This window comes from Medicago sativa, chromosome 1 (assembly GCF_051527215.1).
Source record: "Medicago sativa cultivar Bolivia chromosome 1, Bolivia_mono, whole genome shotgun sequence".
NCBI classification, from domain to species: Eukaryota; Viridiplantae; Streptophyta; class Magnoliopsida; order Fabales; family Fabaceae; genus Medicago; species Medicago sativa.
Window position 1 is genome coordinate 42,522,871 of NC_140749.1, and position 13,715 is coordinate 42,536,585.

A 13,715-nucleotide genomic window follows, 5' to 3' on the forward strand; every position below is an offset into this window, starting at 1 on the left:
ATTTGAACATTATTTTAGTCAGGTTACTTGAATATATAGCCAATGAACAAGTAACGTGACTAAAATATTGTTTAAATTGAGTTTTTATCCTGGAAGAGGAAAGGTCACAAGGTGTGACCTGGTCACAAGGTGTGACCTGGTCACAAGGTGTGACCTTTCATCTTCCAGGATGATAACTCGATTTGAACATTATTTTAGTCAGGTTACTTGAATATATAACCAATGAACAAGTAACGTGACTAAAATATTGTTTAAATAGAGTTTTTATCCTGGAAGAGGAAAGGTCACAAGGTGTGACCTTTCGTCTTCCAGGATGATACCTCGATTAAAACTTTATTTTAGTCAGGTTTCTTGAATATCTAACCAATGAACAAGTAACTTGACTAAAATATTGGTTAAATAGAGTTTTTATTCTGGAAGACCAAAGGTCACAAGGTGGGACCTTTCGTCTTCTAGGATGATAACTCGATTCCAACATTATTTTTTGTCAGGTTACTTGAATATATAACCAATGAACAAGTAACGTGACTAAAATATTGTTTAAATAGAGTTTTTATCCTGGAAGACGAAAGGTCACAAGGTTGACCTTTCATCTTCCAGGATGATAACTCGATTTAAACATTATTTTAGTCAGATTACTTGAATATATAACCAATGAACAAGTAACGTGACTAAAATATTGTTTAAATAGAGTTTTTATCCTGGAAGATGAAAGGTCACAAGGTTGACCTTTCATCTTCCAGGATGATAACTCGATTTAAACATTATTTTAGTCAGATTACTTGAATATATAACCAATGAACAAGTAACTTGACTAAAATATTGTTTAAATAGAGTTTTGATCCTGGAAGGCCAAAGGTCACAACGAGTGACCTTTCGTCTTCCAGGATGATAACTCGATTTGAACATTATTTTAGTCAGGTTACTTGAATATATAGCCAATGAACAAGTAACGTGACTAAAATATTGTTTAAATTGAGTTTTTATCCTGGAAGAGGAAAGGTCACATGGTGTGACCTGGTCACAAGGTGTGACCTTTCATCTTCCAGGATGATAACTCGATTTGAACATTATTTTAGTCAGGTTACTTGAATATATAACCAATGAACAAGTAACGTGACTAAAATATTGTTTAAATAGAGTTTTTATCCTGGAAGAGGAAAGGTCACAAGGTGTGACCTTTCGTCTTCCAGGATGATAACTCGATTTGAACATTATTTTAGTCAGATTACTTGAATATATAACCAATGAACAAGTAACTTGACTAAAATATTGTTTAAATAGAGTTTTGATCCTGGAAGGCCAAAGGTCACAACGAGTGACCTTTCGTCTTCCAGGATGATAACTCGATTTGAACATTATTTTAGTCAGGTTACTTGAATATATAGCCAATGAACAAGTAACGTGACTAAAATATTGTTTAAATTGAGTTTTTATCCTGGAAGAGGAAAGGTCACAAGGTGTGACCTGGTCACAAGGTGTGACCTTTCGTCTTCCAGGATGATAACTCGATTTAAACATTATTTTAGTCAGGTTACTTGAATATATAACCAATGAACAAGTAACTTGACTAAAATATTGTTTAAATAGAGTTTTTACCCTGGAAGACCAAAGGTCACAAGGTGTGACCATTCGTCTTCGAGGATGATAACTCGATTTGAACATTATTTTAGTCAGGTTACTTGAATATATAACCAATGAACAAGTAACGTGACTAAAATATTGTTTAAATAGAGTTTTTATCCTGGAAGAGGAAAGGTCACAAGGTGTGACCTTTCGTCTTCCAGGATGATAACTCGATTTGAACATTATTTTAGTCAGGTTACTTGAATATATAACCAATGAACAAGTAACGTGACTAAAATATTGTTTAAATAGAGTTTTTATCCTGGAAGACGAAAGGTCAAAAGGTGTGACGTTTCGTCTTCCAGGATGATAACTCGAATTAAACATTATTTTAGTCAGGTTACTTCAATATATAACCAATGAACAAGTAACGTGACTAAAATATTGTTTAAATAGAGTTTTTATCCTGGAAGACGAAAGGTCACAAGGTTGACCTTTCATCTTCCAGGATGATAACTCGATTTAAACATTATTTTAGTCAGATTACTTGAATATATAACCAATGAACAAGTAACTTGACTAAAATATTGTTTAAATAGAGTTTTGATCCTGGAAGGCCAAAGGTCACAACGAGTGACCTTTCGTCTTCCAGGATGATAACTCGATTTGAACATTATTTTAGTCAGGTTACTTGAATATATAGCCAATGAACAAGTAACGTGACTAAAATATTGTTTAAATTGAGTTTTTATCCTGGAAGAGGAAAGGTCACAAGGTGTGACCTTTCATCTTCCAGGATGATAACTCGATTTAAACATTATTTTAGTCAGGTTACTTGAATATATAACCAATGAACAAGTAACTTGACTAAAATATTGTTTAAATAGAGTTTTTATCCTGGAAGAGGAAAGGTCACAAGGTGTGACCTTTCGTCTTCCAGGATGATAACTCGATTTGAACATTATTTTAGTCAGGTTACTTGAATATATAACCAATGAACAAGTAACGTGACTAAAATATTGTTTAAATAGAGTTTTTATCCTGGAAGAGGAAAGGTCACAAGGTGTGACCTTTCGTCTTCAAGGATGATAACTCGATTTGAACATTATTTTAGTCAGGTTACTTGAATATATAACCAATGAACAAGTAACGTGTCTAAAATATTGTTTAAATAGAGTTTTTATCCTGGAAGACCAAAGGTCACAAGGTGTGACCATTCGTCTTCGAGGATGATAACTCGATTTGAACATTATTTTAGTCAGGTTACTTGAATATATAACCAATGAACAAGTAACGTGACTAAAATATTGTTTAAATAGAGTTTTTATCCTGGAAGAGGAAAGGTCACAAGGTGTGACCTTTCGTCTTCCAGGATGATAACTCGATTTGAACATTATTTTAGTCAGGTTACTTGAATATATAGCCAATGAACAAGTAACGTGACTAAAATATTGTTTAAATTGAGTTTTTATCCTGGAAGAGGAAAGGTCACAAGGTGTGACCTGGTCACAAGGTGTGACCTTTCGTCTTCTAGGATGATAACTCGATTTAAACATTATTTTAGTCAAGTTACTTGAATATATAACCAATGAACAAGTAACTTGACTAAAATATTGTTTAAATAGAGTTTTTATCCTGGAATACCAAAGGTCACAAGGTGTGACCATTCGTCTTCGAGGATGATAACTCGATTTGAACATTATTTTAGTCAGGTTACTTGAATATATAACCAATGAACAAGTAACGTGACTAAAATATTGTTTAAATATAGTTTTTATCCTGGAAGAGGAAAGGTCACAAGGTGTGACCTTTCGTCTTCCAGGATGATAACTCGATTTGAACATTATTTTAGTCAGGTTACTTCAATATATAACCAATGAACAAGTAACGTGACTAAAATATTTTTTAAATAGAGTTTTTATCATGGAAGAGGAAAGGTCACAAGGTGTGACCTTTCGTCTTCCAGGATGATACCTCGATTAAAACTTTATTTTAGTCAGGTTTCTTGAATATCTAACCAATGAACAAGTAACTTGACTAAAATATTGGTTAAATAGAGTTTTTATTCTGGAAGACCAAAGGTCACAAGGTGGGACCTTTCGTCTTCTAGGATGATAACTCGATTCCAACATTATTTTTTGTCAGGTTACTTGAATATATAACCAATGAACAAGTAACGTGACTAAAATATTGTTTAAATAGAGTTTTTATCCTGGAAGACGAAAGGTCACAAGGTTGACCTTTCATCTTCCAGGATGATAACTCGATTTAAACATTATTTTAGTCAGATTACTTGAATATATAACCAATGAACAAGTAACGTGACTAAAATATTGTTTAAATAGAGTTTTTATCCTGGAAGATGAAAGGTCACAAGGTTGACCGTTCATCTTCCAGGATGATAACTCGATTTAAACATTATTTTAGTCAGATTACTTGAATATATAACCAATGAACAAGTAACTTGACTAAAATATTGTTTAAATAGAGTTTTGATCCTGGAAGGCCAAAGGTCACAACGAGTGACCTTTCGTCTTCCAGGATGATAACTCGATTTGAACATTATTTTAGTCAGGTTACTTGAATATATAGCCAATGAACAAGTAACGTGACTAAAATATTGTTTAAATTGAGTTTTTATCCTGGAAGAGGAAAGGTCACAAGGTGTGACCTGGTCACAAGGTGTGACCTTTCATCTTCCAGGATGATAACTCGATTTGAACATTATTTTAGTCAGGTTACTTGAATATATAACCAATGAACAAGTAACGTGACTAAAATATTGTTTAAATAGAGTTTTTATCCTGGAAGAGGAAAGGTCACAAGGTGTGACCTTTCGTCTTCCAGGATGATAACTCGATTTGAACATTATTTTAGTCAGATTACTTGAATATATAACCAATGAACAAGTAACTTGACTAAAATATTGTTTAAATAGAGTTTTGATCCTGGAAGGCCAAAGGTCACAACGAGTGACCTTTCGTCTTCCAGGATGATAACTCGATTTGAACATTATTTTAGTCAGGTTACTTGAATATATAGCCAATGAACAAGTAACGTGACTAAAATATTGTTTAAATTGAGTTTTTATCCTGGAAGAGGAAAGGTCACAAGGTGTGACCTGGTCACAAGGTGTGACCTTTCGTCTTCCAGGATGATAACTCGATTTAAACATTATTTTAGTCAGGTTACTTGAATATATAACCAATGAACAAGTAACTTGACTAAAATCACTACACCATTTATCCTCTTCAGCAACAGTCTGAAAACGTTGCCTGAACTACCAAAAGCGTTGCCTAAAGGAATAGGGGACGCTTTTCAGGTGTCTCCTATACGAGCGTCGGCTATTGTCTTTGGGGACGATTTTTGACGCTCTTTAGGCACAGTTTTTAAAAACGTCGCCCATACCAGAAGAATAGGGGACGCTTTTCTCATAGTATCTACGGTTACACTTTTAAGCGTTGCCATTGGTGGGTACAATTTGAAAGCGTTGCCTTAGAGTAAAACAGGTAATACAACATAAAATTGTAGCCATAGCGTATATTCGAAAATATAAAAAATTTAAATTTAAACTGTTATAGCTCAAACAAGATCAAATTTAACTACATATCCACGAAAGTTAAATTATATTAACGTTGAGTCGAAACATTCATTCTTGGTGCATGAGTTCAAACAATAAATCAACACGGAAGTAAACAAAACGTCTACATTACTATACTAAGTACAATCCTAACAAAATACATAATTCGGACTAGTTTAACACTTTAAATTTCAAGCCTAAATAAAAAATCATTCAACTTTGTCTTGAAATTCACCAACATCTATGTCGTCCTCTTGAAATTCATCACCTCAACATCCTATTTAAATTCATTATTTACGCCTTCATCTTGAAATTCATCATCTACATCGTCATTTTCATCATCTTCAATCATACCTTGTTACATAAGAAAGTACAATAAAATACATCAACCATAGATAGTATCGGTTCAATGGACAATAAGGAAGTCATCAAGAGCTATACATCACACAAATAAAAACAACTACAACAAGTAAAACATTCCTAAAACAGAACGGTAAACAAGAAAAACGGAAAAACCAATTTACAACTACAAGTCCCTATTTCAGTTTCTGAAAATTGTGCCAATTGAGCAAAGCCGAAACATGAACATAAAATGCAGAGCCACGAAAACAGAAGCTTGTTCCTTAGTATACAAATTTTGTAACACATCCTTTAATTAACTTATTGCAAAATAGCTTAAGTCTACAATAGATTTTGTAACACATCAAGCAATTTCACATCAACAACAATTCACTCAAGGAAATTCATACAATCATTCATAATACAATATACATTCCATACAAGACATCTTTCATCACAAACAATTTCAACCCAATCCGAACTAAGCTATTTTTTTACTAAATCAATGTCACTTTAATAATTAGAATTGAAACCACGTAAAAGTCCATAGCTAATTTCCTTTCAAGTAATTCAAGCTTATATTTAACTTAACGACTCCAACAACCATGCAGACTTCAATCATTCATGCCATGACTATAGGCAAATCGTAACTAATTTAGCTTATCACTTTATTAATATCAGCCAAACTAGTTCAACTAAGGTTACTAGTAGTCAGGAGTAAACATCAAACAAGGTGAGGTTTTAATACTCAAAAACATCAATTATATCAAAACAAACTTATGAACGATGTTCTTTGAAGTGAAAGTAATACTCCAGTTGAAATGCAATACTAAACTTCAACAACTATCATTATCAACGCATATAGTCTCAATGTATCTTTGAACCTAACATATATTCAAACAAACATGCTTAAACAAGACATATATTCCACATCTAAAGACATATTTGAAATTGACATATAAAGTTCTAGTTTCTTTGATGTTTCTTCAAATTTTTTAATCAATACGAAGTAAACTACAATTTCAATCCTCGCATAAAGAAAATAATGAGATCTCAAATCAATTAAAAGGTTGGTAAGTATGCAGTAGTTGTAGCTTCAATATCCTATATGCTTCAAACAAAGTTTCAAATTTTTTCCACCTACTACAAATCATGTCAAAGCCATCAAGTTTGCGCACTATATGTGGTTGAAAAATGCATCATTATATGTCAAAATTGATAGCTATCAAGTATGAGTAGTTATAAATCATGAAATAATGGTATAACGTAATAGTAATATTTTAAAAGAATATAAGACTCACCCTTTGAAGGAGAGGACAAAATAGTGACCCACCCTTTGAAGGAGAGGACACAATAGCGACCGTAGAGTTCTAATGAGGTGGTTCAGTAGAAAATATTTCTAAATCAAACTGAAATTTGTAGAGAATGAAAGATCTTAGTACATATAAGGAACATCATAAAAGAGGAAAAGAAAACTGATGAGGTGGTCGGAAATTCAATATACATAATAATAAAAATCCTGATGCCAACACCTTACCAAAACAAGGAAATTAATAGCACAAAAAAGCTTCAAGGACTACTATCTTTAATAGTTAATCTCATAAAGAAATCAAAATGAAGTTAAAAAACTAATTAATCTCATTCTTAAGTCTGCCAAATATGGTTAATTCAAATATGGCCTCAAAGTTAACATCCATTATGGTTAATTCTCTCACATAACTCCACTACCATCCATACTAAACAGTGATGCACAATCACGTGTATACATCAAGCCAAAAGAAAATGGTAAGAGCGAGACTGAACTCAGGCCAATAAACATAATCCTACCTTTATCAGAGAGCAAGACTGAACACTTTTTGATCTATAGAATAAGCATTGATCGTCCGAATGGGTGTTGATTTTCTGGAACAAGTATGCCTCGGGTCTCTGCCAACCTAAATTCATCAAAAAAGTGAACAATTAATTCAATAACATCATACTTTCTTCTACCTCATCAACGTTATCGAAATTCACAAGTGTTATAGGCAAGGATTCAACGAGCTTTATATACTGTATCGTTAATCTTATTTCAGTCACTCCTAAGTTACACATTCCTTTATAACAATAGAATATCATATATTACCGAAAGAACAAAACTAAACGGTAAAACCTGCTACGTTGATGCATTAGTGACTATAATTATCATTGAGTCCTTAAAGATGTGAAATTACAAATGCCAAATAAAGAAATCGGTAAATTGTTCAAAGAAACGAGGCACCTAATATGTAGTTGCATATAAAAAAAATTGTAACTTCAGAGTAAGTTTCCATTGTATGCCAGTATTCCTTAGTGCATTCTATATCCAAATTGTAGGTGACATGAAGTCATATTACTTTATTAGTTAAACCAGCAAATTTAGTTATGAAAAAAGAGATAAATACCTGAGTATCTTCAGTCAATGAATCTACTTTGTCCAGAACAATTATCTTACAAGGCAGACAAGGATAACCACTGAAATAACAGGAACTTAAAACAAATAGACAGTTCCGAAAATCTTATAAACAATTGGAAGGGATTAAATGTATTGACTACAAATTAACAAATCCACAGATCAATTTGAAAAGAGTGAGAATACTAAGGGCCTGTTTGATTCTGTTTTTTAAAACTGTTTTCTCTTCTCTAAAATTTGAAAATTCTAAAACTTATTTGGTTGACTACTTTTTAAAAATTGTTTCCCAAAACTGTTTTATGTTTTGCTGTTTTTAAAACTAAAAAATGAGAACTGCTGAATAGTGTTTTGGTTTTCAGTTTCCAATTTCCAAAACTAAAAACACGGAAATGTGGTATATTTTCATTAATGGCATTTTAATAAATAAGTGGCAGAATTTTCTTATCTATAAAACACTTTTAAGAAATAAGATTATCAAGCAGGTATTTATTTTATTTTCTTCTTAAAAACAGTTTCTAAAAACTGATTTATAAAATGCTTTTAAAAAACAAAAACTGAAAACACAATCAAACAGGCCCTAATTTGCTTAACACAAAAAATAGATCCAAAACATGTTATTATTACTAAAACCCATTCACAAAAAAATGCCCTGTAAATCTCGGTACCAAAAACCTAACTTTTTATCCCTATTTTGATTATCATGAGTACACAAACAAAATTCCCTATGAAACAATAAGAGACCATTAGAAATCACAAACAAAATGCCCGAAAATCAGAAACCCTAAAAACTGAATAATAGAAACAGAAAACTCCAACAGATAGAGAAGAAGCAATTCAATTCATATGAGTAGAGAACAACGGATTTGAGAGAGAAAAGAAATATACCGATTCAAAAACGGAGACGATTTTGGCTTTGAACAGCTTGATCGAATGAAGCAGCGAACAACAAAGGGCCAAAATGGATGCAGCGAACGGACAAAAATTTGGGTCTGAAAGGTTTGTCTGTGAACGAAGAAGCGGATCATTTGCCTCTGAACGGGTGAAACGATGAAGTTCTGAATGGCCGGCGGAGAACAATTTGGTTCGATTCTTTTTGTTGGATCTGAGGTTTTTTGTGAACTTTTGGCTTTGAAGGTTTTATTTTAATTAAAGTGTGAAAAAAGTAGTGAAAAAAAAAATGAAAGCTACGAGGTTTTATTACTTTTTGCTCGGAATGAGATTATTTTCCAGTCAAAAAAAAAATGAAAGTGTGAAAAAAGTAGGGAAAAAAAAGTAAAGTAAAATTTAGCTTCATGATATATGGACGCTAAACAAATAATTAAATTATGCGTGTCATCATGTTCATAGGAAAGATTTATTTATATAACTAATTTTTATATCCCCTAAAATTTTGGGGTTCTATATTTATACACTATTTTATTTTTTTAGAAATATATTATTAATATTTCTTAAAGAATTTTTATTGTTTTGAAATAATTTTTTTAAGAATGTTATTATTATTAGTTTTTAGTTTTTAAAAGACTGTTATTGTTATTATTTTTTTTTGAAAGAATGTTATTGTTATTCTAAAAAATGATTATTTAAAAAAAAGATTTTTTTCTTAAAAAAACTATAACAAACGGGCTCTTAATTGTAACAAATTGGATTTTATCTTTTTTTTCGTACCACTTAGGTCATTTAAGTTAATTTATTGTAACAAACTAGTCCCTTTAATATTTTTCGTAACACTTAGGTATTTTAAATTATTTCATTGAAACTTTTAGGCCCTGGATAACTTACATTTTTAAGATATAAAATTCGTCAAATTATTACCTTTAAATAACTTAAAGTAAATAATTGGTACGGAAAAAACTTAAATAACCAACTTTTTACATATTATTAACTTAAGAGACCTACTTAGGAGACCTAATTGTTACGAAAAAAAACTTAAAAACTAGTTTGTTATAATTAAATAACTTAAATGACTTCTGGTGTAATTTAGCCTTATTGTTTTGTCAAATAGTCTTGTGGCTAGAAATTTATTTTTAAAAGGAATATAAAGGGTGCCCGAGGTTCAAACCTCGACCACTGCATATATTATGAAATGTCCCTACCAACTGAACTAAGCTTACAATGACATTATTATATCTATATTTTTTTTGACAAATATTATATCTTTGTTTTTTTAACAAACTCTATATTTTAAATAAATATTAGAAATTTATTCTAGTTTTAATAAATATGTTTAGAGAGAAACAACAGTAGGAGCGATGCATGCTTTAGGTTGGGGTGAGGATGGGGAGGCTTGGAGATGGAGACGGCGGCTGTTCGCTTGGGAAGAGGATTTAGTAGTGGAGATTAGGAATTTGGTGACTAACATTACTTTGCAGGACTCTGAGACCGATGCCTCGCTATGGCGACCGGACGCTGCAGTTGGTTACACGGTCCGCGGTGTGTATCAAATGCTCACGAGGCAGGAGATACAGGTTCATGATGTTGTTTCGGAGGCTCCTTGGCATAAAACCGTTCCTTTGAAAGTATCTATCTGTGCTTGGCGTCTCTTCCGCAATAGATGGCCGACAAAGGACAACTTGGTGCGTCGAGGTGTTATTTCTATTGACAATCAATTATGTGTGTCTGGATGTGGTCAACACGAAACCATAGATCACTTAATCATTCATTGTAATACTTTTGGCAATCTATGGAATCTCATTAAGTCTTGGATTGGCATGTACTCAGTGGATCCCCTACATGTTAAGGATCATTTCCATCAATTTGTTCATTCTACAGGTGGTTATGCTCCTCGTCGGTTATTCTTACAGTTGATATGGCTTTGTTGCATTTGGGTCATTTGGAATGAACGAAATCAACGACTTTTTGCTAACAAAGCCAATACGACGGAGCAGCTTTTGGAAAAAGTTAAGATGTCTTCTCTTCGTTGGTTGAAAGCAAAAAATGTGTGTTTTCCTTTTGGTTATCCCTTATGGTGGCAGCATCCCCTTGCTTACTTGGGGATTGGCTGATTTGTTTTTCTTTTTTGTTTATCTCTTGACATTGGTTGGCTTTTTGTTCCATCATGTTACTTAGTTTGTCTCCTTCTGCACACCTTGTGCTAGGGAGCAAAACTCTTGGTTATTTATATATATTTCATTTTGGCTTGTTCAAAAAAAAAATATATGTATATATATTTTAATTATAAATAAAATAAATTAGAAACATTAACAATATGTTATAATTTAAAATAAAAGTTATATTAACTTTTTTTATATAAGAGTTAAAAAGTTAAATTAACCACTTGAATGATGTGAGCATAGTGGTTGTGTTTTCATGGTGGAATAGTTAAATATAATATAGAAAAAGTAAATTTTACCAAAAAAAAGTACGTGGTGGGTTGGTTAAAGAATGCCTTGTCTATCCTACAGGTTGTGTTCAACTCTTAGTTGTGTCAATTTTTTTGTGTTCAACTCCTAGTTGTGTCAATTTTCCCTTTTTTTTAGGTAAAAAGGCTTGGAGGGATGATTGCCACCAAAAATTTTATGTTGGTGAAATTTTTATGCAACAATCTAAAATTGTCCCCAAAAGTATCTAAGGGGACAATTAATGGTTGTCACCAAAGAAATAATAGTGTAACACTCCAAAATCGTCTCCAAAGGTATCTAAGGGGACAATTAATGGTTGTCACCAAAGAAATAATAGTGTAACGCTCCAAAATCGTCCCCAAAAGTATTTTAGGGGACGTTTTTCAGGGGTTGCGAAAATATTTTTGGAAACACTCATAAATCGTTGCCTTAGACACTTTTAGGGGACAATTTTTACATGTCCCCTAAAAAAGTGTTGCCAGAGACAACAAATGGTGTAGTGAATATTGTTTAAATAGAGTTTTTACCCTGGAAGACCAAAGGTCACAAGGTGTGACCATTCGTCTTCGAGGATGATAACTCGATTTGAACATTATTTTAGTCAGGTTACTTGAATATATAACCAATGAACAAGTAACGTGACTAAAATATTGTTTAAATAGAGTTTTTATCCTGGAAGAGGAAAGGTCACAAGGTGTGACCTTTCGTCTTCCAGGATGATAACTCGATTTGAACATTATTTTAGTCAGGTTACTTGAATATATAACCAATGAACAAGTAACGTGACTAAAATATTGTTTAAATAGAGTTTTTATCCTGGAAGACGAAAGGTCACAAGGTGTGACGTTTCGTCTTCCAGGATGATAACTCGAATTAAACATTATTTTAGTCAGGTTACTTCAATATATAACCAATGAACAAGTAACGTGACTAAAATATTGTTTAAATAGAGTTTTTATTCTGGAAGACGAAAGGTCACAAGGTTGACCTTTCATCTTCCAGGATGATAACTCGATTTAAACATTATTTTAGTCAGATTACTTGAATATATAACCAATGAACAAGTAACTTGACTAAAATATTGTTTAAATAGAGTTTTGATCCTGGAAGGCCAAAGGTCACAACGAGTGACCTTTCGTCTTCCAGGATGATAACTCGATTTGAACATTATTTTAGTCAGGTTACTTGAATATATAGCCAATGAACAAGTAACGTGACTAAAATATTGTTTAAATTGAGTTTTTATCCTGGAAGAGGAAAGGTCACAAGGTGTGACCTGGTCACAAGGTGTGACCTTTCATCTTCCAGGATGATAACTCGATTTAAACATTATTTTAGTCAGGTTACTTGAATATATAACCAATGAACAAGTAACTTGACTAAAATATTGTTTAAATAGAGTTTTTATCCTGGAAGAGGAAAGGTCACAAGGTGTGACCTTTCGTCTTCCAGGATGATAACTCGATTTGAACATTATTTTAGTCAGGTTACTTGAATATATAACCAATGAACAAGTAACTTGACTAAAATATTGTTTAAATAGAGTTTTTATCCTGGAAGAGGAAAGGTCACAAGGTGTGACCTTTCGTCTTCCAGGATGATAACTCGATTTGAACATTATTTTAGTCAGGTTACTTGAATATATAACCAATGAACAAGTAACGTGACTAAAATATTGTTTAAATAGAGTTTTTATCCTGGAAGACCAAAGGTCACAAGGTGTGACCATTCGTCTTCGAGGATGATAACTCGATTTGAACATTATTTTAGTCAGGTTACTTGAATATATAACCAATGAACAAGTAACGTGACTAAAATATTGTTTAAATAGAGTTTTTATCCTGGAAGAGGAAAGGTCACAAGGTGTGACCTTTCGTCTTCCAGGATGATAACTCGATTTGAACATTATTTTAGTCAGGTTACTTGAATATATAACCAATGAACAAGTAACGTGACTAAAATATTGTTTAAATAGAGTTTTTATCCTGGAAGAGGAAAGGTCACAAGGTGTGACCTTTCGTCTTCCAGGATGATAACTCGATTTGAACATTATTTTAGTCAGATTACTTGAATATATAACCAATGAACAAGTAACTTGACTAAAATATTGTTTAAATAGAGTTTTGATCCTGGAAGGCCAAAGGTCACAACGAGTGACCTTTCGTCTTCCAGGATGATAACTCGATTTGAACATTATTTTAGTCAGGTTACTTGAATATATAGCCAATGAACAAGTAACGTGACTAAAATATTGTTTAAATTGAGTTTTTATCCTGGAAGAGGAAAGGTCACAAGGTGTGACCTGGTCACAAGGTGTGACCTTTCGTCTTCCAGGATGATAACTCGATTTAAACATTATTTTAGTCAGGTTACTTGAATATATAACCAATGAACAAGTAACTTGACTAAAATATTGTTTAAATAGAGTTTTTACCCTGGAAGACCAAAGGTCACAAGGTGTGAC

At 32.5% G+C, this 13,715-nt stretch overlaps 1 protein-coding gene and 1 long non-coding RNA gene across 3 annotated transcripts; one reads left to right on the forward strand and one right to left on the reverse strand.

The window, feature by feature from the left end:
* Window positions 1-5,163: 5,163 nt before the first annotated feature.
* On the reverse strand, window positions 5,164-9,017 carry LOC146954974 (uncharacterized). Of its 2 annotated transcripts, none has more exons than XR_015015698.1 (5): window positions 8,799-9,017; window positions 7,906-7,975; window positions 7,313-7,419; window positions 6,787-6,894; window positions 5,164-5,500 (listed from the first exon to the last, which is right to left on the reverse strand). It is a non-coding gene; the product is annotated as an uncharacterized LOC146954974 (long non-coding RNA). The 2 variants fall into 2 exon arrangements; XR_015015702.1 differs by having other exon boundaries at window positions 7,906-7,990; window positions 8,799-9,011.
* A 1,145-nt stretch (window positions 9,018-10,162) lies between these two features.
* LOC146954975 (uncharacterized) lies at window positions 10,163-10,915 on the forward strand. The gene has a single exon (XM_085747078.1). The coding sequence runs from the start codon at window positions 10,163-10,165 to the stop codon at window positions 10,913-10,915; it is 753 nt and encodes a 250-aa protein (XP_085603204.1).
* Window positions 10,916-13,715: the final 2,800 nt, after the last annotated feature.

What these genes read in the sequence shown, in the direction of transcription:
- LOC146954975 (XM_085747078.1), top strand. Translation starts at nt 10,163, where the DNA reads ATGCATGCTTTAGGTTGGGGTGAGGATGGGGAGGCTTGGAGATGGAGA.